The sequence below is a fragment of the Apodemus sylvaticus genome, chromosome 12 (assembly GCF_947179515.1).
Source record: "Apodemus sylvaticus chromosome 12, mApoSyl1.1, whole genome shotgun sequence".
Classification (NCBI taxonomy): domain Eukaryota; kingdom Metazoa; phylum Chordata; class Mammalia; order Rodentia; family Muridae; genus Apodemus; species Apodemus sylvaticus.
In genome coordinates, this window is record NC_067483.1 from 72,981,686 (window position 1) to 73,009,387 (window position 27,702).

The 27,702-nt window shown below is 44.6% G+C and overlaps 1 protein-coding gene, 1 non-coding gene and 1 pseudogene across 2 annotated transcripts in view; all 3 read left to right on the forward strand.

The window, feature by feature from the left end:
* Positions 1 to 26,571, forward strand: part of Adcy10 (adenylate cyclase 10) — a 66,193-nt gene extending 39,622 nt beyond the window's left edge. The window contains exons 18-32 of the mRNA XM_052200615.1: positions 1,205 to 1,330; positions 3,442 to 3,720; positions 4,439 to 4,729; positions 9,113 to 9,182; positions 9,623 to 9,854; positions 11,330 to 11,437; positions 11,881 to 12,056; positions 16,079 to 16,232; positions 18,229 to 18,433; positions 18,514 to 18,610; positions 19,497 to 19,612; positions 20,114 to 20,231; positions 22,807 to 23,002; positions 24,549 to 24,737; positions 26,410 to 26,571. Of these exons, the coding sequence (XP_052056575.1) occupies positions 1,205 to 1,330; positions 3,442 to 3,720; positions 4,439 to 4,729; positions 9,113 to 9,182; positions 9,623 to 9,854; positions 11,330 to 11,437; positions 11,881 to 12,056; positions 16,079 to 16,232; positions 18,229 to 18,433; positions 18,514 to 18,610; positions 19,497 to 19,612; positions 20,114 to 20,231; positions 22,807 to 23,002; positions 24,549 to 24,737; positions 26,410 to 26,571 (2,519 nt within the window). The remainder of the gene's footprint in view (positions 1 to 1,204; positions 1,331 to 3,441; positions 3,721 to 4,438; positions 4,730 to 9,112; positions 9,183 to 9,622; positions 9,855 to 11,329; positions 11,438 to 11,880; positions 12,057 to 16,078; positions 16,233 to 18,228; positions 18,434 to 18,513; positions 18,611 to 19,496; positions 19,613 to 20,113; positions 20,232 to 22,806; positions 23,003 to 24,548; positions 24,738 to 26,409) is intronic.
* On the forward strand, positions 5,567 to 5,728 carry LOC127698020 (U1 spliceosomal RNA). Its single transcript, XR_007980663.1, has one exon. It is a non-coding gene; the product is annotated as a U1 spliceosomal RNA (small nuclear RNA).
* On the forward strand, positions 21,986 to 22,321 carry LOC127697451 (10 kDa heat shock protein, mitochondrial-like; annotated as a pseudogene).
* Positions 26,572 to 27,702: the final 1,131 nt, after the last annotated feature.

Below are 27,702 nucleotides of genomic sequence, written 5' to 3' on the forward strand. Positions count from 1 at the left end.
CTGCTTCATGAAATATCATGACCAAAAAGCGACTTGGGGTGAGGAAAGGGCTTATTCATCTTACACTTCCACATTGCTGTTCATTATAAAAGGAAGTCAAGACAGGAACTCAAGCAGGGCAGGAGCCTGATGGCAGGAGCCGATGTAGAAGCCATGGAGGGATGCTGCTTACTGACTTGCTTCCCCATGGCTTGCTCAGCCTGCTTTCTCATAGAACCCACGACCACCAGTCCCGGGGATGGTACCACCCGCATTGATCACTGAATGAGAAAATGCCTGACAGCTGGATCTCATGGAGGCAGCTTCTCAATTGAGGCTCCTTCCTCTCTGATGACTCTAGTTTGTGTCAAATTGACACAAAACCAACCGATACCATCTTTAACAAATAATTAATTACAAATAATTAGTACATGTTGATATGAGCTGTCTAGTTCTTACCATCTGTGTTCCCTGATGAGCCACTTACTACTTTGCTGTCTTTGAGTGCATGGTTTATCTGTCCCTTCAGGAGATGGGGGACTTGACTATGCTTATTCAACTTTCTCTTTGTACTTCACCTGCCAAGTATTATACGAAAAGGTAGACCATCTTCCTAGGCATGTTTCTTCTCAAACCTCACCATTTTAGATCTCCCTCTGACTATAGCCAAGCCCAAATAAGCTCAGAGGGATATGAATGAGCATCTAGCTCTGTGTTACTTTAGGTGGCAGGATGGAGGCCAGGCCTACTGTGAATTCTAAAATTAAAAGTATTATAGAGACACCAGTAGTACCATTTTTTTTCTTTTGGAGGGTGAGAAAGGAAAATAAAGTAATTTTGAGTTACTTTCGAGGTCCATGTATCAGTTTTATTTAAGATTTTTTTTAAGATTTATTTATTTTATTTATGAGTATACTGTAGCTGTCTTCAGACACACCAGAAGAGGGCATCAGATCCCATAAAAGATGGTTGCCAGCCACCATGTGGTTGCTGGGAATTGAACTCAGGACCTCTGGAAGAACAGTCAGTGCTCTTAACCACTGAGCCATCTCTCCATCCCAGCTTTATTTAAAATAAGATGCTCTAGAACATTTGGTGAACCAACCAACACATCTCTGCTTAACCTTTCTCACCTGAGTTATTTCTCAAAGTTCTCAGGGAAATAGGATCTTTTCAAAGACAGGATAATGATCTTAACTTTCGATGCCTCTTGCCTCCCCTTTAGAGCATTCCGTTAGGCCAACAGAAGACATGAATATTTATACTTCCATATCTGAGGGACGGAAAGAAGTCTGTTACCTTGCAGGTAGTGTCAGACTGAAGAATTTGTCACCTCCAGCATCACTAAAAGGTAAAGAAAATTGAAGTAGCATTCACTTTCCTGTAGGTTTTACTTTTGTCTCTTGTAGGATGTCTAAAAAAGATGATAACCAAGTTCCTTGAGTATCGTTTTGTGTTCCCCCATGCCTGAGGCAGGTCACACAGTGGGCTTGGGTTTTTTTTTGTTGTTGTTGTTTTTTGTTTTTTTTGTTTTTGCCCACTCTGATTAGGAGCCTCCTTCCATCTGTACACAGTCTGCATTGAACAAATGCTTTTTGGAATACATGCCAAAGTGGAGTGTGAAGAGTGGGGAGGTGGTTCAGTTGGTAAGGTGCTTGTGCAGGCTTGAGGAAGGACCTGCAGTCAAGCCCCAAAACTCACTTAAAAACAAACAAACAAACAAACAAACAAACAAATAAATAAAAGCCAGGCATGGTGGTGACACATATTTTTAGTCCGAACACTGAGGAGGTGAAGATAGGATGCTCTCTGACACTTAGGTTAGTCAGATTAGTTGAGTTGGGAGAATATAAGATTCTGTGGGGGAAAAAAAACTGCCTAAGCTACTTTTCTATTGTCATGACCAAAAACACCATGGTCAAGGCAATCATACAAGAAAACATTTAATCCTGGACTCATATTTGTAGAGGGTTAGAGCCCAGTGACCATCGTGGTGGGGAACATGGCAGCAGGCAGGCATGACATGGCATTGGAGCATGGTATATGTCCTTATTCGTAAGTAGATAGAGGGTGAACTGGGAATGACATGGGGTTTTGAAACCTCAAGCTCGCCTTCAGCTCATATCTGTAATGTTTTGCTCTACTCAAGGAAGATGACTTTGGATGAGCTTTGTAGCCTGCATGCAGCCATGCCATCCAGAAGTAACTTTAAAGGTTTGGAGAATGGTCTAGGGACACTTGGTGTCTTTATTATGTTTTGTTCACTGAGCTCCTAAACTGACTTTCAACTTCTGCCTGCCTGTGTTCTGTGGACAAGTAGAGAAATGCGAATTTTGTCTCTAATGGATATAAAATGTCCAGAAAGGGGTCTGGAAAGATGGTTCAATGATTGAGAGTGCTTCCTTCTTTTGCAAAGAAAGTGGGCTCCATTTCCAGGACCCACATGGCGACTTACAGCCCCTGTAACTCCAGTTCCTGTGAGTCTGATACTATCTTCTGGCCTCCAATGCATGCAGTACACATGTACTGACACAGGCTCACACACATAAATAAATCAATCTTTTTTTAAAAGCCCGAGATGGGTCTGGGGATGTAGCAAGTTATCCAGGATGCTTAGGGCCCAGGATGCTTCAGACCTCAGATGAAACACAAACACACATACACACACACACACACACACACACACACACGCACACGCACACACGCACACACGCACGCACATGCACACGCGCGCACATACACACACACACACACACACGCACACACACACACACACACACGCACACACACACACACACACACACGCACGCGCGCACACACACACACACGTGCGTGTGCGTGCACACACACATACACAAGCACAGGCACATACACAAGCACAGGCACATACACACACATGCACACGAAAACCAAAAGTCCAGGTACACATAAAACCCAAGCGGCCATGTCCTGTGGTGAAGCAGATGTGGGCCTACATAGTTGAAGAGTTGGGATTGGAGCTCTGGGCTCTCTGACACATACTAATGCAATAGAGATGATAAGGTGTGTTATGGGAATAAATGGATCTCTTGAACAGATAGAGAACCTATGCTCCTACTGAGCAGGTTCATGGAGAAGAACAGCCAGTGAAGACAACTGAAGAAGTCTTCAAAGCACAAGAATGGGACACCTGACTACTGTGGCCTCCCATGACTTGATCTTCACACATCTTTGTCATTCATTAACACTAAACCATAATACCCTCAGATCTGTATTATTCATGTCATATATATTAGATCATAGAAACTGTACCTTAACTATCCCCAGCAGAAGGTATCAAACAATTACTTCTTTTGGCTTGGCTTGGCTTGACTAGGTTTCCATAAATAAGAATTGTAGCTCGGGACAGTTGTCTACCTCTAGAATGCATCTATCTGATAATGGTAGATAACTAGTGTCCCATGTATGACTTTCTATCTGCAGAAATCTCTCTGGTCCAGCTGGACAGCATGAGCCTTTCCCACCAGATGCTGGTGAGATGTGCTGCCATCATTGGCCTAACTTTCACCACAGAGCTGTTGTTTGAGATTCTCCCCTGCTGGAACATGAAGATGATGATCAAGGCCCTGGCCACCCTAGTGGAATCAAATGTTTTTGATTGCTTCCGGAGTAGCAAAGATCTTCAACTAGCCTTAAAACAAAATGTGGCCACCTTTGAGGTTCATTATCGCTCTTTGGCCCTGAAGTTCAAGGACGGGCTAAGTGAGTAGCACCTGAGAAAAAGTCTGCATTTTCTCCTTGGTTAGAGAGATATGTAGATTGAAGGGCTGAGAGGACTGGAGATATAGTGAGAAGGTGGAGCCCTAGTTTAGCTTGCACAACGCCTTAGGTTCAACCCCTGTTAACCACAAAAATTAAAACAAAACAAAAACAACCCACCAGAAATTAAAAACTGGGAAGCTGGAGAGATGACTCAGTGGTTAAGAGCACTGACTGAGCTGGGCGGTGGTGGTGCACGCCTATAATCCCAGCACTTGGGAGGCAGAGGCAGGCAGATTTCTGAGTTTGAGGCCAGACTGGTCTACAGAGTGAGTTCCAGGACAGCCAGGGCTATACAGAGAAACCCTGTCTCGGAAAAGCCAAATCCAAAAAAACCAAAAAACCAAAAAACCAAAAAACCAAAAAAAAAAAAAAAAAAAAAGCACTGACTGCTCTTCCAGAGGTACTGAGTTCAATTCCCAGCAACCACATGGTGGCTCACAACCATCTGCATTGTAGATCCAATGCCCTCTTCTGGTATGTCTGAAGACAGTGACAGTGTACTCACATACATGAAAGAAAGAAATCTTAGAGAGAGAGAGAGTGAGAGAGAGAGAGAGAAAGAGAGAGAGAGAGAGATTAAGAACTAATGTGTAGTAGAAAGGAGCAGCTGGCTTGTTGCCTGCTGTCTGGCTGAAAAGGCCCTTCTTGTTCCTTCTAGCTCACGGTGAAGAGGAAGGGCTCCGTGAAATGGAAGGGGATGTGATTGAGTGCCGCATCCTTCGGTTCTGCAGACCCATAATGCAGAAGACAGCCTATGAACTGTGGCTCAAGGACCAGAAGAAAGTCTTGCATTTGAAATGTGCCCGCTTTTTGGAAGAAAATGCCCATCGGTGCAACCACTGCAGAAACACAGACTTCATTCCTTACCACCACTTCATAGTGGACATTCGACTCAACACTTTGGATATGGACACCGTCAAGAGGATGGTGAAGTCCCAAGGATTTAAAAGTAAAACTTACTTCACTTCTAACAAGTCCCACCTCCTACTGGGAAACCCTGGGAGACTGAGGTCTATATGGATTGGTTCTGGACCTTAAAGGCTTCAAGTCCCTCTGGGTTTGGGATACAAGCAGTGCCATAGGTCCAATGGTCCAGGGAAGAACTGGCAATGTACCTGGGGTATCAGAGTCCATCTCACTGTGATTTCCATACAGGACTCTAGCTAAAGTTCAGTGTACCTGAGCTTAAATCAAAATGTCTCACGGCAAGGGATGGAAACCAGAGAGGTAGTGTCTTAGGGTCTCTATTGCTGTGACAAAATACCATAACCAAAAAGCAAGTTGGGCAGAAAGGGGGTTTGTTGAGCTTATATTTCCACTTTTCTGTTCGTCACCAAAGGAAATCAGGACAGGAACTTAAACAGAGCAGGAACCTAGACACAGGAGCTGATACAGAGGCTATGGAGGAGTGCTGCTTACCGCTTGCTTCCCGTGGCTTGTTCAGCTTGCTTTCTTATAGAACCCAGGACCACCAGCCCAGGAATAGCACCACTTACCATGGGCTGGGCCCTCCCGCATTGATCACTAATTGAGAAAATGCCTGACAGCTGGATCTCCTGGAGGCATTTTCTCAACTGAGACTCCTTCCTCTCTGATGACTCTAGCTTGTGTCAAGTAAACACACAAAACAAGCCAGCACAGGTGACATGTGGGATGTCTTCCATGATATCCCTCAAGCCTTGAAGGAGTCAAAACAGATGTCCTGTTTAGGGGTGAGCACTCCATAGTCTCTTATTGCCAGTACTTTATCCGGCTTTCAGAGTCTACATTAAGAATAAACCCACACATACTTACCTGGCAGGGGAGATACCATGATCACGAAGGTGGTTTTCCCAGGGCGAGGCTCACCCATTGCACTTGGGGTGTGCTGACCCCTGCAATTTCCCCAAATGCGGGAAACTCGACTGCATAATTTGTGGTAGTGGGGGACTGCGTTCGTTAATTATAAAAAAAAAAAAAAAAGAATAAACCCACACAAACAGAAGCTTCCTTGGCCAAGGCTGAGAACAACATTAATCTATGGGTATAAACAGAAATATTTAGAAGGCATCTTGACACCATGTCATTTTAGCAAAGCAACAATAACCTTGACCTACCCAGCCGTAAGCTTTGACTAGGTTCACAGCACTAGACATACATTCCTCTCATGGAGCAGGGTTACCTCACATTCATCCTCAGTTGCACCAGTGACTCATCTTGTTTGGCAGGTTTGTGTTGTCGTTCACAAGTTTTCCCACCTGGGTGAGTTTGTGGTTGACTTTTCTCCCTCAGCACTTTGGACAGCACTGTCTTAATTTGGGTTTTACTGCTGTGAACAGACACCATGACCAAAGCAACTCTTACAAAGGACATTTACTTGGGGCTGGCTTACAGGTTCAGAGGTTCAGTCCATTATCATCAGGGCAGGAAGCACAGCAACTTCCAGACAGCCATGGTGCTGGAGGAGCTGAGAGTTCCACATCTTCATCCAAAAGGAAGCCAGGAACAGACTGTCTTCAGGCAGCTAGGAGGGAGATCTCAAAGCCCACCCCTCACAGTGACACACTTCCTCCAACAAGGCCACACCTCCTGATAGTGCCATTCCCTGAGCCAACCATATTCAAACCACCACAAGCACCTTTAGGTACCTTGAAAGCTAGCCAGCAGGGTGGAGGATCTCAGCTGGTTTCCAGCTTTGTTATCTGTGTCATCAGCAATAGGGTCTTATCTATTTGTGATGGGTAACCAAGACCAATGGAAATAGTCTGGTTTTATTTTGTTTTGTTTTGGAGGCCAGGGGGATGGGGTGGAGGAATGGTTCTGGGTCCTTGCTGACCATAAGGAGTTATCCCACACCTGGTACTGGCATTTCTGTTTAGCACACTGACTTGTAGAAGCAACACTTTCCATTCATATGGGTACTTTCATTCAAATGCTTTTCTTTTTTTAATAATTAACTTATGGGCTGGAGAGATGGTAAAGTGGTTAAGAGCCCTGGCTGCCCTTCCGGAGGACCCAGGTTCAATCCCCAGCCACCCACATGACAGCTTGCAACTGTCTATAATTCTAGTTCCAGGGGATCCAACAACCTCTCTTGGACATACATGCAGGCAAAACACCATGCACATAAATAAAAATAAATCATTAAAAGAAATTATCGCCTAACAAAATAGTAGGTTTCCATACGGCTTTTTCATATAAACATCTTTGATGTCAGTTAACTTTCTTCTCCCCCCCCCCCCTTTTTTCCCTCTGTGTCTCATTTTTGAGACAGGCTCTCATTATACAGCCCTGCTAGCCTGGAACTCACTACTTAGACCAGGCTGGCCTTGAACTTCTGAGTGATGCTTCTGAGTGGTGGAATTACAGTCATCTGCAATCATACCCAGTCCTGCCTCCCATTTTTCAGAGAGAGAGAGAGAGAGAGAGAGAGAGAGAGAGAGGAGAAGCGAGAGATCAGGGACTCCAAGATGGCTCAGAAGGCAGAGGTGATTGTCATCAAACCTGACAACTGAGCTTGATCCCTGGGACCCAGGTGTTAGAAAAAATTTAAGCACTTCCCACATGTTGTCCACAGATCTTTTCATGTGCACTGTGGCGCATACAACCACTCACATAAGTAAATAAATGTAAAAGAAGAGAAGCCATCTTTAAGTTCAGGACCTTAGAGTCAAGTCCTCCAAGGGCTTAGACTCAGGGAAGGTGAGACATCAGTGGTATAGATCTCATCCCACCAGGGCAAATAAGGTGTCAGAGAAACGTACGTGATTGTTGCCAAGTGCTGACTGTTACCAGTTATTAGCTTTGACATTATGAGTTTTCAAAATGGAAATATATTTATTACTGTTACAAAACTGAGTGTTTTTTAACAAAACTAGGAGTATTGTACATGCTTGTGATCCCAACACTTGGAAGACGAGGGCAGGAGGATCAGGAGTTTGAGGTTAGATAGGAAGTGAAAAGCCAGCCTGAGGTCTTGTCTCAGAGAAAACAAACAACAAAACAGTGTATGTGTGGAATGCTACTGATTAAAATCTGTACCAGGAAACCAAGGCACAGTGACTGCTGCCATCTAATGGGAGGTACTGGATGAGCTGCAGACATTACAAAGAAAAGAGCTGACTGCAGTCCAAGAGGGAGGGTTCTAATGCACTGTGCTGACAGTGAGGTGAAGCTCTGCATGTGGGCTGACAGCCACGAGAGTGGAGAGTTTATTCTATAAGGACAAGAGCACAGAATCTTCAGGTTGCCTTTCTGTGAGCTAAAAGATCTCTTCAGGTGTCTGGAGGCTGAGGCAAGAGGGTGGAGGACAGAAAACCAACCTAGGCTACAGAGCCCAAGGATAGCCTGGCTTGCATAGTAAAACTCTGTCTCAAATGAAACAAAACAAATCTATGAAGTTATACCTATTATCCATTAACCTTCAAGCCCAAAGGGCTAGGGTGCAGTCCCACGTCTGTCACTAGCAGATACTCTGAGATGGGCTGCTTTCCTCCTGAGAAGTCTGTCTTCTCCCCCATGGGACTATCTCACCTACTGAAGTCTCATTAGATAAGATGTCTAATTCAGGACTATTATCTCCTAAAGTTAGCCTTTGGAGTACTTGACTAGAATATATGTATTTCCTAGACCAAGTATGTCAGAGTCAGTAGAGTACTTACCTAGCATGTACTAAGTTCTGAGTTCAAATCTTAGCCCTGCACTCTTGCAATCCTAATTCTTGGGAGCTGAAGGCTGGAAGATTAGAAATTTAAGGTTATCCTTGGCTATATATTGAGTTCAAGGCCAGTCTGGGCAACATAAGACCACATCTCAAAACATAGCAACCTATGTATGTATGTGCACATGTGTACATATATGTACATTTCTATTTCTTTGCTATAGGTAATGTCTCCTCTTTATGATTATTAAGCTGCAGTTTTAATTATTGTGTGTTAAGTGGGTCAGGATAAAGTTATCAACTATAACAAACCAGCATTTCAGTGGGTCAACACAGCGGAATGGGAATTTTTTTTCCTCTTTTTGTAATAATCCACTGAAAATTTTGACCAGTGGCCCAGCAGACAGCTACAGACTCGGGCTTCTCCTAGTTGGTGTTTTTCTTTCCTTTGGCCATTCAGAGCTAGCTGCTTTCCTGTCTAAGAAAAGAACAGGGTAGAAAGCCATCTCCTTCAAAAGGGTCATCTGTCACTTACCGTCTGGTTCTACCCGAGAAAAGAACCACATGGCGTTTTCTAAGCTGAGATGCCCCCCAGGGAGGGTGGGGGGATGAGAAATGTGGTCCCTAACTAGGTAAAGGGAATAAGAGCCTTTGGTGTATGGAAAACATCTCATTTGCTCAATTATTTTCTAGCTGATGAAGAGGAAGTCATCTGTGCTAAGTCAGAGCTCCCTAAGAAACAGAAATTCCCCGAGAATCTCAGGTATGCACGCAAGTGGTTGACGTTGTTGTCATTGTTGTTTTGATTTGTTTTTCTCCATGGAATAGTTTCTCTGTGGAGCCTTGACTGTCCTAGAACTTGCTCTGTAGACCGGGCTGGCCTCGAACTCATTGAGATCCACTATCTTTGCCTCCCAAGTGTTGGGATCAAAGGCATTCGCCACCACAACTGGGCTTACATATGTGAGTTTTCAGACAGAACCGAAGCAATTGTTATAAAATTGCCCTTGGGTTCACTCTGACTGGGTCAATCAAGCCTTTGGGCCTCTTAGATCCAGAGGAGAAATGGCGGGGGCTCCATGGTGCATCTAATCTGTGAGAGCGACACTGGATTTTGTTAGTCTTCAAAAATGATTTCACATCAAAACCTGTGCCTTGCCTGTAATTTCTTGATCTCCTGCTTATTCCTTTCTATTTAAACAGCAACACAGAAATAAGGGAAAAAGTCTTGCATTTCTTTGACAATGTTATCCTAACGATGCGATCGTCTCCCGATGATATCATCCCTCTGGAATCCTGCCAGTGTGAGGAGCTGCTGCAGATTGTCATCTTGCCCCTGGCCCAACATTTTGTAGCCTTAGAAGAAAACAACAAAGCCTTGTACTACTTCCTAGAACTTGCATCTGCCTATCTCATCCTGGGAGACAACTATAATGTAAGCCGTTGTTCCACACCCCCTCCTCCTCCTTCATCCCTAAGACTCAGGCACACAGCCAGATACAGCTCCTGTGTGCTTTTACATTACTTCCTGTTGATCTCTCCTAGCACCCCCTTCCTTAATCACATTGCTAAGAAGGGGAATGATCTCAGACTGAGACAGGAGAGTTAGAGCAATTTCAAGTACCATCACTGTCATGGTTACTGTTCTATTGCTGTGAACAGACATCATGACCATAGCAGCTCCTATAAAGGAAAGCATTCAACCAGGATTTGCTTACAGGTTCAGAGGTTTAGTCCACTGTTACGATGATAAGATGCACTATATGCTACACAGGCAGATTTGGTACCCAAGGAGGAGTCGAGAATTCTACATCCAGATCCACAGGCAGCAGGAAGAGGGAGCCACTGGGCTTGTCTTGAGCTTCTGAAACTCCAAAGCCCACCCCAGTTACACACCTCCTCCAATAAAGCCATACCTACTCCAACAGGGCCACACCACCTAACAGGGCCACTCCCTAGTGACCAAGCATTTAAATCTATGAGCCTATGGGAGCCATTTCTATTCAAACTAGCACAATCATAATACATCATGACTGGCATGGTGATATGTGCCTGTGATGCCAGCTCTTGGGAGGTAGGCAGAATATCAGGGTCTAGTCAAGGCTAGGTTCAGCTACATGGCAAGTTTATGGCCACCTAGGATGCAGAAGACCCTTGGAAAAATGTAATTAATTAATTGATTAACTGAAGTTCTACAACCAAGCCAGGCATGGTGGTACACTTGGAAAGCTGAGGATAATTGCAAACTTGCAGTCAGCCTAAGCTATATACCAAGTTCAAGACCAGCCTAGGCTACAAGACAAACATTTCAGTAATGATATATTGCCACTTTTGAAACTGTCTACTTGGATGGGAGAGAGGAAAATGAACTTGTATGCAAATGCCTTGAATTCAGTCTTAGTCTAAATCCTTCATTTTCATCATTGTCCTCCTGAGGTTTAACCTTGCTGTCCAAGAGTACTTTAGAGCACAGAGTATCTCTAGGTCTCTGGCTGACATGAGTTTGATTTCAGTTCTGTAGTCCTCAGAAGCTCATACACTTTTGTTTCCATGCAATTTGGCTAAACCTTTACATAGACGGACCTGAGACCACCAGAGAGCACCAGGTAACACTTCTCTAGAAAACCGTAAGTCTCCATGCATTGTGTCCCTAGAACTGAAGTAATGACATGCATGTAATTAAACAAAAAGAAGTGACTGCTACATCTAGCAGACAGAGGTAGTCATGAAGTTGAGATACGCTCCCAACCTCTGTTTAGTTTGGAGATGTGTTATAGTCAATTAGACTATGTTAGAGATGACTTGGTATCTGGGTGGGTCCTGCTTCCCTCGCTTCAGGAGTATCTGGGGCAAGAGACTCTTTCTGTTATAACTCACTACTTCTCTGTTTTCTTTGCTGGTTGGTTGCAGGCATACATATATTTGGGCGAGGGGGAGAGGCTGCTGAAATCTCTGACAAATGAACATTCTTGGAGTCAGACCTTTGAATATGCTACCTTTTATAGCCTCAAAGGTGAGGTAAGAAACCATTGAAGGCATAAAGTTGTCATCTTGTGTTGGAATCCACAGACGGAGTAGAAGCCATCTTTATATATTCTGTCTGCTCCTCCTCCACTGCCACAGATTCCTGTCCAAGATTCTCAAAGCCAAGCTACTGGACTCAATACTTTCTCACCTGCCCACTGACCTAGGTTGACATCTTTATGAGATGTCTTTGTAACCCTGAACGGGGATGAGTCAATATTCCCTTATATGATGTGCAATGCCAAACCCTACTCTTCAGCCTTCCTTAGGCAGGTCCCCCGATAAACATTTATTTTGAAGTTTAAGTCAAAGCACATGAGACCTCTATTCCTGGGACACAGATCAGCTTTTTAGATAACTATTCTCCAGAAGTTTACTATTGGAAGCTACCAAGTGAAGAGTCATTGTTTTTCCCTCTCCTGCCTCATCTCCCTTAGGTCTGTTTTAATATGGGGCAGATGGTACTCGCCAAGAAAATGCTGAGGAAGGCACTGAAGCTTCTCAACAGAATGTTTCCCTGCAATCTACTCACCCTTCTTTTCCAAATGCACGTTGAGAAAAACAGACTCTTCCACTTCATGAGCCAGCACATCCAGGAGGGCTCGCTGCCAGGGTAAGGGAGGAGCAAGGAAAAGCTGGCCATCTTGTTCCCGTTCTCAGACAGCAAAGACTTCCACCCAGCACACGTCTGTCCTCACAGCCTGCTACTCCAGGAGCTCAAAACCTTCTGTTTGATCTGATCTTTGGTCGGAAGGGGTAGAGGCACAGATAGTAAGGGCTTCGCAAGTAGCTTTCGTTAAAGACGTTCAGATGACAAAGCATAGGGTTCTTCACAGAGCACCAGTTCTCTCTCTCTCTCTCTCTCTCTCTCTCTCTCTCTCTCTCTTGCTTTGTTTGTTTGTTTGTTTTTCAAGACAGGGTTTCTCTGTGTAGTCCCTGGCTGTCCTGGAACTCACTCTATAGACCAGGCTGGCCTCGAACTCAGAAATCTGCCTGCCTCTTCCTCCCAAGTGCTGGGATTAAAGGCGTGTGCCACCACTGCCCAGCACCAATCCTCTTTCTTACTCTTACAGTGATTCTCCTGTGGACCCAGAGTCAGATGTCAGAACTGGTGCCACGTTCCTTAGAGCCTCAGCTGCATGGCCCCTCCTATGCATTACTAAGATACTAAGCATTATTCTTAGAAATATTCAAAGAAAACTAGCAGGCCTTGAGGACATTGCCAAAGGATACATTTCTCTACTCACCTATGAATTTGATAAGGGTTACATTAGGGGTGGGTAGTCATTAGTTTAAAATGTAGCTGTGATTTTTTTTCTATAAATGAACTATAAAAAATAACAATGATTGAAGGGCTGGAAAGATGTTGTTATGGTGTCAAAAACCAGGAGCTAACACTGAGGTATTGCAAGGTAAAAATCTTATTTCCAGTCAGACCAAACTTACAGTCTCCCTTAGTGGGAGAACGAATCAGCCTAGACCAGAAGCACGAGCACCCTTGTATAACAAGTGGTTACAAAAGTGGAATTTCATAGTTATTTTTATGATCATGGGAAAGAGACGTGTTGTATAGGTTTATGGTCAGACAGTTAACATACCAGGAAACATTTTATGGTCAGTCAATTCTAGGAACAATGGGAACAATTTACAATGTTTACTTGACAAGATTATTGATGAAGAACAAACAAGCAAGCAAACAAACAAAAACAACTTGACCTCTAGCTAAGGACATGATGAAAGTCACTGTTTAGCTAAAAAGAAAAACAGAATCAGCTGTTCCTTAACAATGTCTCAGCAGTTAAGGATGCTTACTGAACAATCTTTTTTTTTTTAAAGATTTATTTATTTATTTTGTATGTATCAGTACAGCTGTAGCTGTAGCTTCTGGTGTGTATTCAGACACACCAGAAGAGGGCATCAGATCTCATCACAGATGGTTGTGAGCCACCATGTGGTTGCTCAGGACCTCTGGAAGCGCAGTCAGTGCTCTTAACCGTTGAGCCATCTCTCCAGCCCTTACTAAACAATTTTGGTTCCCAGCACACACATAATAAGCCATATATCAGGGAGCACAGCAATAAGTAAGAGCCAGGGTCACAGGACCGGCTGAGAGCTCACATTTTGAACCATAAGGAGTTAACAGAAAGAGCAAACTCAATTTGGCACCAGAGCCAGCTCCTAGCAACATTCTCCAGTAAGGCCATACCTTCTGAGCGTCCCCCAACAGTGCCACCTACAGGGGACCAAGTATTTAGATGGAAGAGCCTATGAGGGACATTCTCATTGAAACCATGACATCATGCCTCCCCAAAATGCTTGTAACTCCAGTTCTGAGAGGTCTGATAGACTCTTAATGCATATGCATATGGTGTGAGCAACACTCCTCTTTATAAAACACACAAAATAAATAAGTAAATAAAATGAGTATTTCAAAACAAAATAGCAATGGAGCTAGGAGCACGTGTCTTTACTGTCAGCACTTGGAGACAGACAGAAAGACAGCACATGAGAGTTTGGAAGTAACCTTTGTTTTTATGAAGCACATTTTCTTACTTGTAAAATGGAGACCTTGATAACTATTTTGTGATGACATAGGGTTTTTTTTTTACTTAATTTAATGCATATGATTTTTTTCCTACATGTGAACCATGTGCACATCCAGTGCCCACTAGGATGTCAGATCCCCTGAAACTATATTTAAGATGGTTGTGAGCCATCGCATGGGTGCTGGGCATTGAACTTGGGTCCTCTGCAACAAGTGCTCTTAACAGCTGAGCTGTCTGTCCATCCCCATAACATAGTTTAGATAAAACATTTGCCCTTGTCAGACATCATTGTTTAAATGAAGTGGGGGGGGGGCTGTTTTAGTCAAAGTTTGTATTCCTGTACAAAACATCATGACCAAGAAGCAAGTTGGGGAGGAAAGGGTTTATACAGCTCTTACTTCCACATTGCTGTTTTTCGTCAAAGGAAATCAGGACAGGAACTCAAACAGAACAGGACCCTGGACACAAAAGCTAAGGCAGAGGCCATGGAGGGTGCTGCTTACCAGCTTGCTTCCCCTGGCTTGCTCAGCTTGCTTTCTTATAGAACCCAGGACTACCAGCCCAGGGATGGCACCACCCGTAATGGACTGGGCCTTCCCAGCTTGATCACTAATTGAGAAAATGCCTTACAGCTGGATCTCATGGAGGCATTTCCTCAAGGAAGGCTCCTCTCTCTGTGATAACTCCAGTTTGTGTCAAGTTGACACACAAAACCAGCCGGTACAACTGACCCCTTGTCAACACACAAACACATTACTATTAAGCCTCAAACTTTACTTCCTTATTCATCCCCAAGTTCTAAAAGTCCCAGTCTTTACAAAGTCTTACATATTAAAATTACTATCCCTTTAGAATATCCAATCTCTTTTGATATTCAAAGTCTTTTAACCATGGGCTCCACTAAAATACTTTCTTTCTTTAAGAGGGAAAAATATCAGGGCACAGTCACAATCAAAAGCAAAATCAAACTCTAACCATCCAATGTCTGGGATCCACTCATGATCTTCTGGGGTCCTTCAAGGGCTTGGTCACTTCTCCAGCTCTGCCCTTTGTAGCACACAGCTTGTCTTCTAGGCTCCAGCTGTCTGTACTCCACTGCTAACGCTTGGTTAAAATGTTCTTCATGAGACATAACCAGAGAACAAAGTCTATGATGGGCATATTCATCTGTCAATGCGATTTAATCTGAGTCTCTTCACCTTAGCCTCAGACTCTTCAGACAAGGGCAAAAAGTAGCCATATTCTTCACCAAAATAACACACACACACACACACACACACACACACACACACACACACAAAGTCTATGCCACATACTGAAATTCTTCTCTGAAACCTCTTGGGCCAGGTCAACACAGTTCAATTTACTCTCAGCAGAAAAGTCTTCCATATTTCTACTAGAATAGCTCATTAATCTCCATTTAAAACATTCCACTGCTTTCCAAATTCAAAGTCCCCAAAATCCACATTCTTCCTAACAAAATGATGGTCAGGCCTATGACAACAATACCTCACTCCCAGTACCAATTTCTGTCTTAGGGTTTTACTGCTGTGAACAGACACCATGACCAAGGCAATTCTTATAAGGACAACATTTAATTGGGGCTGGCTGACAGGTTTAGAGGTTTAGTCCATTATCATCGAGGCAGGAGCATGGTAGCATCCAGGCAGGCATGGTGCAGGAGGAGCTGAGAGTTCTATATCTTCATCTGAAGGCTGCCGGCTTCCAGGCAGCTGGGATGAGGGTCTTAAAGCCACACACACAGTGGCACATTTATTCCAACAAGGCCACACTTGCTCCAACAGGGCCACACCTTCTAATAATGCCACTCCCTGGGCTGAGTACAAACCATAACAGAGACCATTCATCACAGGAGGAGATGATTTAACTTCATTTTACACAGACAGGTTAAGCAACTAATTCAATGTAACATACTTAAGTGCTTCATAACAATGGCCTGATTGTCAGTCAGGGGTCAGGCCTCTAGTTCAGGTCAGGGCTCTGGGGAGACAGCAGGAGGACACAGGGAGCCTGATGGCATGGGCCTGGTGGTAACGGAACCGTCTATGTCCATCTTGTCCTGTGGCAGGAAGAAACTGGCACAACTTTACCTGCAAGCCTCCTGCTTCTCCTTGCTGTGGAAGATCTATAGCTTGAACTTCTTTTTCCACTACAAGTATTATGGTCACCTGGCAGCGATAATGGAAATGAACAGCTCATTGGAAACCCAAAATAAATTCCAGGTAGGACTTTTGTGTAGCCCTCCTTTAAATTTCCAGATCTCATTCAGAAGAACAACAACTGTCCTAGCCAAAGCCAATGGGAACTGAGAGAGCAAATGGTTTTAACAGAAGCCTCTCTAACTAGATGATTTTGCCAGTAGCTCACAAATGTTTTGACCCCAGCTGACCCCACTGTCAGAAATCATTAAAGATTCAAACAGCTTTTGTTCCTGTGGGTTGGAATTGATATTATAGGGCTCAAAGTGAGAAAAAAAAACTTGAAATTCTTTTAAAAACAACACTAATAAGTACATGCGGGCATAATTAACATTTTCATTAAGAATATTACAAGTCCTCAAACAGCAGCAAAGCAATGAGAAGTGTAGCATTATATTAATTTTTTTTTAATATCTTCATTTTTTTCTTTATAGATTCACTGTGTTTGCATGCCTTATTTTGTTTGAGGACGATTCCTGTTTGTTTGGTTGGTTGGTAGAGTCAGGCCTCACCCTGTAGCTCAGGCTGGCTCCTGTCTTGCAGTAATCCTCCTAGGTCAGGCTCTTGAGTGCTGCCACCAGGCCTCCCCTGATAACTAGATGCTTAAGTCATCTTCACTGAGGTGTAGCACCACAACTGGTGCCATCTGCAGAACTCAGTAGTATACTAGGAGGATGGGAGTTGAAGAAGCTAAAAGGATGTTTCCAAAGATGGGATCAAGCCAGGGACAGTCAAAGGTAACGGAAGGACCAGATGAGAACCCAGAGAGCGGCTTCCAGACCCCAGCCATCCACAGTGTAACCACCAGCAAGCCACACAACCTCTGAGCTTTCTATTTACCCCATAAGATGAAACAATTGGATTCTGTCTCTTGGTCCACGTACATCAGAGGCTGCTGCAGGACTATTGCAGATGCAGCCTTTTCATTTGGCCACCATGATGGATGCCCATTCATTGTGGTAGCATTTTGCATGTTCACACCAGGAAAAGGAATTCACTAAAAAGAACTTTAGGATTTAATAAGTACCCAGGGACTTACCTTTGATAGACTTTGTAGAACTTCCCCTATATAGTCACCCCAACATAAAATACTTGGACTACTAGAGAATCTATTATTATCCTGTTTTTCAAAATGATTTATACATATTGTGCATGTATTAGATATACATGTATATATGAGTGCATATGTATTTGTGTGTGTGCGTGTGTAGATTGATTCTTCAGAAGTAATTTTTTTCTCCTTTCTCTTTTCTAAGCATTTATATTCTGGGGCAACTTTCTGATTTTAAAGATTTGCTTAAAGAGTGAGCAACTTCTCTTGTCTCCAATTATTTTAAATTAGTCCTTACTTTATCAAACAAACTAACCAAACCAGCTTTCCTTTTTTTCTGCATTACAAAAGCAGTGCATAAGAAAGGATAATTCTCTTTCAAATATTCCTTTCCATCTTAACATAAGAACCTACCATGTGGACCTGTCCACCTTAACATAAGAACCTACCATGTGGACCTGTCCACCCTAACATAAGAACCTACCATGTGGACCTGTCCACCTTAACATAAGAACCTGCCATGTGGACCTGTCCACCTTAACATAAGAACCTGCCATGTGGACCTGTCCACCTTAACATAAGAACCTGCCATGTGGACCTGTCCACCTTAACATAAGAACCTGCCATGTGGACCTGTCCACCTTAACATAAGAACCTGCCATGTAGAACCAATTGCACCCACCCCATCTTGGACTATGCAGCCATTTCTCCACATATGTAAGCTACTGTTCATACTTTTCATACAAGTTAAAATGTCTGTATTTCATTTAAAGACTGTACACAAGAGAGGCATGGAGCTTATCCTAGAAGACCCAGTAAGTAGGTGGCAGACACCTAGTTTGATTTCTACATCTAAGTCCATAGTATTGCTCCAAGTTTAACAAAGTTTCCTGGTAGGCTCTGAGTCTTTTGTGCTGGGGTTCTTCCTCAGTCTCCCTCCTCCTCTCTCTGTTGCTGCCTTTGTTGTAGATCATCAAGGCCTTCCTGGACTTTTCCCTGTATCACCATCTGGCTGGATACCAGGGTGTGTGGTTCAAATATGAAATCCTGGTCATGGAGCAGCTCCTGAACCTCCCCATGAAAGGCGAGGCCATTGAAGTCATGGCGTATGCAGCTGACACACTGGGCCATATCAAGTTCTTAACGGGTCATCTGGACTTGGCCATTGAGTTAGGTAAGAGCTGGCTAGGCAAGAAAAAAAGCACAAAGTAACATGTAATGTCCCCAAACCCAGCACGATTGCTTTCCCCCCAGGCTCTCGGGCCCACAGGATGTGGTCACTTCTTCGGAATCCCAACAAATACCACATGGTTCTCTGCAGACTGAGTAAACCTCTTTTCTTGAAAAGCAGGTATTTATCCTAAAGCATTTTCTAAAGTTAGGATTCTACTTTCCTTCCTGTTGCTGTGATGGAATGCTCTACCCAAAAGTGAGGAGGGATGGTGGTGTTTACACTTCTGGGTCATACATAGTCCATCTTTGAGGAAATTTGGGACAAGGAACTAGAGCAGGGACCTGAACAGAAACCACGGCTTCTTGCTGGCTGGCTCTGTTTTCCTTTCCAGTGTGTGATTAAGCTAGCTCTTACCTCCCAGCATTAATTAATGATCAAGACAATTCCCCACAGACATACCCACAGGTCAGTGTGATCCAGGCAATTCCTCAGCCAGGAAGCTTGCCTCTCAAAGGACTCTAGGCTATTGGGTTGGCAATTACAACTAATTAGAACAGGAAGCTGTTTGTGGGATTCTGGTTTATTTTTCCCTGGCCATATCACAGGAAAGGAAGATGCTGAGGCTGATGATTGTCATTTTATCTCTCAACATCACTTTTTCCCTGTTAATTCTCTTACTGGGGTTCTTTTGTATTCATCTCTAACCTGGTTGCTCTGGCCAGGAGAGCGACCAATTATGCTTAGTGTGGGAATCGGACCTCCATCTCTGGTAGGTAAAGAAAAAAAAAAGGCCTTGTGCATGCACAAACAAACAGCAGTGAAGCCTTGGCTCCATCTGCCAGACTCTAGTCCCCCTCGAAATGGTGGACCCCTAAAAGAACAGTTCCGGGTGAGGACCCATTTGGAGGCTTAGGTTCTAGTTCTTGGCAAGGGAAGATTTGAAGCCAATTCTAAGAGTTGTATTTGGTTCTGAACTACGGTTGACCTTCAAGACTAACTAGACCAGGACTGAACTCCATCCCTTCCTCTTCCGCCTTTTAACATCACCACTTCTGTTCCACAGATATAAACATTTGGTCCAGGTGCTGGGATGGTTGTGGGACCTTTCTGTAACAGAAGAGCACATCTTCAGCAAGGCATTTTTCTATTTCGTCTGCTTGGACATCATGCTTTATGCTGGTAAGCATGGAATCTATTCTGGCCTGGGGATCTACATACTGGAGTGATGAGGGAGCTCTCAGGGTTTGAGCTTTGGACTTTGACTTTGGACTAGTTAGTGTTAAGAGATGGAGAGAGGGCTGGAGAGATGGCTCAGTGGTCAAGAGCACCAATGGCTCTTCTGAAGGTCCTGAGTTCAAATCCCAGCAACCACATGGTGGCTTACAGCCATCCGTAATGGGATCTGATGCCCTCTTCTGAGGCGTGTGAAGACATTTATTTATTTATTTATTTATTTATTTATTTATTTATTTATTTTTTAAAAAAGAATCTAGGGTATGGCTAAGATTCTGGAAACACAGGCCAGTGTAGCAATGTGATTTTTGCAGCCCACAGGACCCTTCGAATAGCTAAAGCAACCAGATATTACTATGCAGTGGCAAATTCTGTTGGGACCTGAAAGATCCCATCCCAACCCCACACCATGCTGCTGCAAAATCGCTCTGTTTCTCTCCTTTCTAGGCTTCATTTACAGAACATTTGAAGAATGTTTGGAATTCATACACCACAACGAAGACAACAGAATCCTCAAGTTCCAGAGCGGACTTCTCCTGGGACTTTACTCCTGCATAGCTGTCTGGTAACAATGTGTTACATCTTTTTTGAGTCTAAAGTAAAAAACTTAGATCTCGAATGAAGAAGAGTTCAGTTACATTCTTTAAAAGAAAGGACATATATTCATAGTTTACATCTGACACAGCTTCAAGGTGCCAGAGGATATTTATAGAGAAAGCCTCCTGAGGGATCCTGTAGAAACCTTCAGTGAAGGACAGAAAGTAGTTCTGTGTCAGTGTCACAATACCAAGCTTACAGCATAGGTGACCTGTTGGCCAGGAACTTTGTATCTGTACAATCAGCGAACCTAAGAGAGAAGCTATGAGGCGTGAGGGAAGAGTTGCAACTCCCCCGAACATGTGGAGACTGCTTCTTTGTCCCTATTCCTTCAACAGTAAGTGTAGCAGCATTTACACGGGGTGACATTGCAGATGGTGACATTATCAGTAAGCCATGTGATACAGGAAGACGCATGAGGTATTCTCTACAAACGCTGTACCATTTTACATTAGAGCTTCGAGCATCTGCAAATTTGAGTATCTCTTGGATGGGGGCATCCTGGCACTGAGGGGCTATTGAGGGACAGCCGTGTACCTATCTCTGTGGGGTGCTGTACCTTGGGCATTGAAGAAATAGTACCCCTTGCCCACATACACCTGCCCAATTCTAAACAGATGGAAAAACATCATTTTGAGGTAATGACCCCGGAGGATCTGAGCTACATAGCATCTGCAGAGACTAACACTAAGCTCTAGCATTAGACCTACACAGTGGGAAGTTCTAGAAGCCATGGTTTCCCCATCCAGGCAGGCCTCTTTCTGTCCCATGGTGGAGACACTCAATGCCGTGTCACCAATTAGCTTCACTGGCTCTTATAATGAAGGAGACACGGGTCCTGAGCTGTGCTTGTCTCTCCCAAATCAGGCACTTCCTATTGGAGAATTCAGAGGAGCAGGGAAACAGCCCTGATCCCTTACGCCACTGTCTCACACAGAACACTAGGGCCAGAGGAAGAAACACAGTTTTATGCTTAGTAGCCCTATAGCTGGGATCCTACCTTCAAGGAATGAGATGTACACACAGTATGGCCAACTTCAAGGTAAATCAGAAAACAACCAGATCCCCTGTTATCTCCTAGACCGAGACCCCTGTCTTGTTTGCCACCTCACATTATACACGGCCAGGTTGCTTATGAGTCGGCAAAAAGCTGTGTGATGAGATTGAAAACTACAAATTAGACCAACTCCAAATTGATGTGAAATGCCTTTTGATTAAAAAAAATTCCTCAAATCTAGGCATAGTGGTTCACACTTGGGAGTTGCTAGTCAGGAGTTAAGGAGCTCAAAGTCAGCCCAAGCTACCTGACACTCTGCCTTAAACACAAAATAAAATTACACGGGAGAACTTAACAGCCAAAAAAGCCACCTTTACCAGTTAAGGCTCCAAATCAATTTGGTATGGCCATGTAAACTAATTTTCAAAGGCTCTGAAGTCTAACAATTGTGCTAATTCCTCACTGCTCTCTGTTCTAGTTGAGATGTTGTGTCCCATACCAATACACCTCAGACTTAGTGGCCATAGGAATCACCTAGAAGGTTTGTTAGTGCAAATTCCTGGCCCTTACTCCCAGAGCCTGTCTGACTAGGTAATTTGGGTTACACCTGGAAATCTGCACCAAAAAAGAACCCGGTTTTTCCCCTGTCCTGAGCTGGCTTGCAGGCCTCTCTTTGCAGTGGTGGCCACCTGAGTGAAGAATCCAAAGCTGGGGAGGTGCAAGTCATGGCTGGACAAACTTTTAGAAAGTTTCTTCTACTCTTTGAGAGAGCATCCCTTGAAAGGAGGGACACTGAAACTGTGGGTACCCAAAGGTGGGGTTATGCTTCCAGAAAGTCTCCAAGAAAAATGTTGCAAGCAACGGTGTTGTGGGATCAGGCGTGAGAGGAGAGGGTTGTGGGATCAGGCGTGAGAGGAGAGGGCGGGGAGAGAGTCAAGCGGTCAGTGTGAGCTGGCGATGAAGATCTCCCCCCAGAATATGGAGGCACCAAAGGAGATTCAGATGACAAGGATAAGTTCTTATTTAGAGATGGTGACATTCTTGGAAAGTCTGTGGACTGAAATCACAGTTGAAACAGTGTCACTTGAAGCTGGCCATTCCATCAACGTTCTGAACTCTCTCATCATGTAAATAATTTCAATACTTCCCTTTTATAATAAACTGATGGTGCCTAAAATTAAAAAGGACCCAGGTGGCACCGGCTTGTCTGCAGGCCGCGCTGAGAACTGCCGGCCCACCTCTCTTTGCTACTGGCACAGCTTCTTCAAGCCTGAATGTGTGACCTGTCTCACTTCCTAGAGTCCAGGGAGCATGGTGGACAGTGGCCAACACACCATGTGTGCTCCTGCGGGCTCTCTGTCACTCCTGAGTCATAGGATTCCAGCCTGTCCTGGGTCCATGTTACCTAAGTTGTACCCCAGAAGTTTCAGACAGAAGGCAGGTAGAGGTCCAACGTACTGAACACTGGCGTCCACAAAGATCTGTCAGGAAACCAGCCCACCCAAAGAGCCCTACTGATTTTCAATTGTCTTCTCTGGTGCTGCAGGTATGCCAGACTTCAGGAGTGGGACAACTTTTACAAATTTTCCGATAAAGCTAAAAATCTAGTGACACGAAGAACCCCGACAGTTCTTTACTACGAAGGAATCTCTAGGTACATGGAAGGGCAAGTCCTCCACCTTCAGAAGCAGATAGAAGAACAGGCTGAGAACGCTCAGGACAGTGGAGTGGAGCTGCTCAAGGTGAGGCCTGCTCCCCGGCTGGCTACACAACCCCTCCATCCCTGGCTGGCTACACAACCCCTCCATCCCTGGCTGGCTACACAACCCCTTCCATCCCGGCTGGCTACACAACCCCTCCATCCCGGCTGGCTACACAACCCCTCCATCCCGGCTGGCTACACAACCCCTCCATCCCCGGCTGGCTACACAACCCCTCCATCCCGGCTGGCTACACAACCCCTCCATCCCGGCTGGCTACACAACCCCTCCATCCCGGCTGGCTACACAACCCCTCCATCCCCGGCTGGCTACACAATCCCTCTGCCAGGGGATTCCGAGCTACCCTCCCAGCCAGTCATCTTCTCAGTATAGAATTTGTTCATATTAATGTTAAAAGCTCTATTTTTAAGGCAACCATCCTAAAAAGTTAGGAAAAAGGGCTGGAGAGATGACTTAGCAGGCAATGGTGCTTGCTGGCAGGCCTGAGGAAGGGCATTTGATCCACGAAACCTACATAGCAGAAGTAGAAAATCAACCTCTGAAAGTCATACACATTTGTTGTAGTGCATGTGACCACTCATGCACACACACACACACACACACACACACACACACACATACACACACACTAAATGGAATAAAAGTTTTAATTAAAAAGAAAAAAAACACAAATAGTGCGTCACCACACTATTTAGAGATTGTACTTTTTTTTACACACTGTGACACCATTGCTCAAGTTTCCTGAGTGTGTTCATGAGTCTCCATTTGCCGAGATTTGCTGTCAAATAGCTCTCTCATAGACGTCCCACGGTTACATTGTTTTATACAGTACCATTTTGTTAAGAGACTTTTTGGGGGGGGAAGAGGGGAGACAGGGTTTCTCTGTATAGCCCTGGCTGTCCTGGAACTCACTCTGTAGACCAGGCTGGCCTCAAACTCACAAATCTGCCTGCCTCTGCCTCCCAAGTGCTGGGATTACAGGCGTGCACCACTGCCCAGCATTAAGTGATTTTTACATGTGATTCCTTCCCTGTCTACAGAGGTCACGATCCTCCAACTTGAAAATTTGAAGACAGCCCTTTGTGTGAGAAGGATGCTTAATGCAGCTGTGCTCTCTGCCTATAGTTCTTTTATTTAAGCTTTTACCTTTATTAAGTGTGTGTGTGTGTGTGTGTGTGTGTGTGTGTAAGAGAGAGAGAGTTTGTTCATGCTACAAGGTGCATTATATATATATATATATATATATATATATATATATATGTGTGTGTGTGTGATCTATTTATTTTATGTATATGAATACACTGTCGCGTCTTCAGACACACCAGAAGGGGGCATCGGATCCCATTACAGATGGTTGTGAGCCACCATGTGGTTGCTAGGATTTGAACTCAGGACCTCTGGAAGAGCAGTCAGTGCTCTTAACCACTGAACCACCTCTCCAGCCCCTTGCCATGCTTTTTCAAATGTTGCTTCTAAGAACTGAACTCAAGTTGACAAGCACTTGACCATCAATCAGCGCCATCTCTATCTCCAGCCTCAAGGTTCCTTTGCTGTTTGTTTTCCCTAGGCCTTAGAGACCCTTGTGGCTCAAAATACCACCGGCCCCGTCTTCTACCCGAGGCTCTACCACCTGATGGCCTATGTCTGCATACTCATGGGAGATGGGCACAGTTGTGACTTCTTCCTGAACACAGCGTTGGAACTTTCTGAGACACAGGGGAATTTGCTGGAGAAGTGTTGGCTGAGCATGAGCAAAGTGCGTACCCTCAGCCAGCAGGCTGCAGTGTGGGGGAGGGGGCAGTGCTCGCCCTCCCCACTTGTCAGTGGGGTTTTCAGAGGCATCAGAGGTCATTGCCTTAGCTCACTTGCGCTGCCATTCACAAAGCCTGTGCCACTTACAGAAGAAGTTTACTGTTCACAGTTTTGCAGGCTGGCAAGTATAAGACCATGGTTCTAGAATACAGTATCTGAACAGGATGAGTTCCTCATTGACAGTACCTCTGACTGTGCCCCATCAGTGGCAGAAGGAGCAGGAGTCAGAGACACAGCCCCACTCTGCCACCTGTTGTCTGAGGGAGTCCCCTTCAGAGACCTCCACTCAAAAGAAGCTAGGATTCTTATATAGCTGCTGAAAAGACTTGAGGCTCAGCCAGGTGGTGGAGGCAAATGTCTTTAAGGCCAGCATTCTAGAGGCAGAGGCTTGCCTTCATAGGCCAGCCTGGTCTACAGAGTTAGTTTTAGGACAGCCAGGGTTACACAAAGAAACCCTGTCTCGAAATAAAGAGACAGACAGACAGACAGACAGACAGAGCGGGGGAGAGAGAGAGAAAGAGACTTAAACCTAGATTTAAGCACAGGTGTTAATAGTGCTTAGGAAAATGATAAAACACACTGAAGGGGCTGTGGATGGTAGGGGAGTGTACACAGACTCCAGCCAGGGTAATCATCATCAGATGTGCCAAAATGGCGTCCATATCCAAAACTTGGGTTTCTGAGTTTCTTCTTAGCTTTCGGTTTTTTTCAGAGAACCCCCTTATTCGAGCCCCCTTAGCACAGTCTCCCCATCTCTCTGGTTCCCTCTACTCTCCATCTGCGTTCCATGTGTTCCCACCCTGTGTCTCTTTCCACACGTGAAGACTTCAAAGGTGAACTGCAGGCTCAGCAGCCAGCAGGGTGCTATGAAACGAGAGGCTAGATGTGCAGCTATGCATGCCTGTTTGAAGATGTGTCCGAGTTCTAATTTGGAAAACAAAAGTAATTTCTGTCATTTGTTGCCTGTTATTCCAATACCTGGGAGGTAGACCCAGGAGGATCAGGGGTTCAAGGTCATCCTCAGCTACACAGGGAATTCAAGGTCAGCTTTGGTTGCGTGGACCCAATTCAAAGAAGAGAGAGAGAGAGAGAGAGGAAGAAGAAGAAGAGGAGGAGGAGGAGGAGGAGGGAAGGAGGGAGGGAGGGAAAGGAAAGGAAAGGAAGGAATAAAATAAAGAAAGAAAAAGAAAGAAAGAAAGAAAGAAAGAAAGAAAGAAAGAAAGAAAGAAAGAGAAAAAGAAAGAAAGAAAAAAAGAAAGAAAGAAAGAAAGAAGGAAGGAAGGAAAGAAAAGCAAGAAAGAAAGAAAAGCAAGGAAGAAAGAAAAGCAAGGAAGGAACAAAAAAAGAATGAAGAAAAATTCATCTTTGCCTGCGGATCCCATTTTTAACAGCTCAAAGGAGCTAGAGCATTATATGGCAGTACAAGACTATAACTCTAGCTCTCCAGACACAGAGGCAGGAGAATCAGCCTAACTTCAAGGTTAGGCCAGCCAGGGCTGCACAGTGAGACCCTATCCCAAAACAAACTCAAGAACCCATTACTGTTCCTGGAATCAGGTTAGTCTTCCACAGGCAGAGAGTACTGACTACACCTTTTTCTCTTTTCCTTCTCTCAGGAGTGGTGGTACTCAGCCTCCGAGTTTACAGGAGATCAATGGCTTCAGACAGTCTTGAGTCTTCCATCATGGGATAAAATTGTATCAGGCAACGTAACCCTTCAGGAGGTTCAAAAGAACAAGTTCCTGATGAGAGTTAACATTCTGGATAATCCTTTCTAATAATTATGAATGAGAACAAAGATTGCAGTAAGAAGCACTGTCTTTCCATGATCTGTTATTGTCCTCTCTGCACTGCCCAGGCTCCCACAGTCCCTCCTGGACCAAACCTAGGAACAGATGCCCGGATTCCTTCCCAGTAAGTCAGTAAGGGTCAATACCTGGCTTCCTTTCAACTTTACACAGCTGCCTTTACCCTCACTGGCTGGTTGCCTGACCTGTGGGGTTCAGCCCATGCAAAATCCAATCATGTTGCTATCAGGGGTTGGAGAGGTTCTGGTGTCCCTGAACAGGGGATTGAGCAGGGACTGGCAGCCCCAGCAGAAGCAGAGTTCATTAACTGACAGTTCCCTCCCCAGGGGGAGCACTGGACTGGAGCAAGAAAACGTTCAGTAGCTCAGAGAGCAGGTGTGCAGGAAGGATTGGGGCTTTTTGGTGTCACCTGGCGTGGGCTTTGCCAATATCTTGGTTACATGCAGTAACCAAGTTACATGCAGTAACTTCACGTGCTGTGCCTTTCATTAGCATGTTAACTCCACCCAGGAGCATGTGTGTGAGTAACACAGGTCATGTTCGGATGCTCTGACTTTTGCAGTAGCGGCAGCAGGAGAGCTGGTTTTAGTAATCACTGAACACCTCACTTGAAAGGTGTTCCAGCCTCTCAGTCCGCCCCGTTCTCCCACCTCAGTACAGGAAATACTGCTATCAAGGCAATGTGACGTCTCGTATAGCAACTGACTGTTTTCTAGTTAATGTGTTGGTCTGAAAATGCTTATTTAAATATTTTTAAATTCTCTCTCTCTCTCTCTCTCTCTCTCTCTCTCTCTCTCTCACACACACACACACACACACACACACACATACACACACACACAGAGCACACCAGGGAGGTCAAAGGAAACATTTGTGGGGTTGGCTCTGTCCTTCCACCATTTCGTAGGTTCCAGGGACCACCCTCAGTGTGCGCGATGGCATGGAGGTGGCACAGTATTGCAAATGTCAGATCTCTGTTAAGGTCTGAAGCAGCAAGATTAGAAAGGATGCGGTTTTCTGTGCCAGCTTCCAGAGACATGGTGGCTCCCCCACAGGCACCTCGCATCTGTAGAAATAAACGCTTTATGTAGGAGCCGTAAT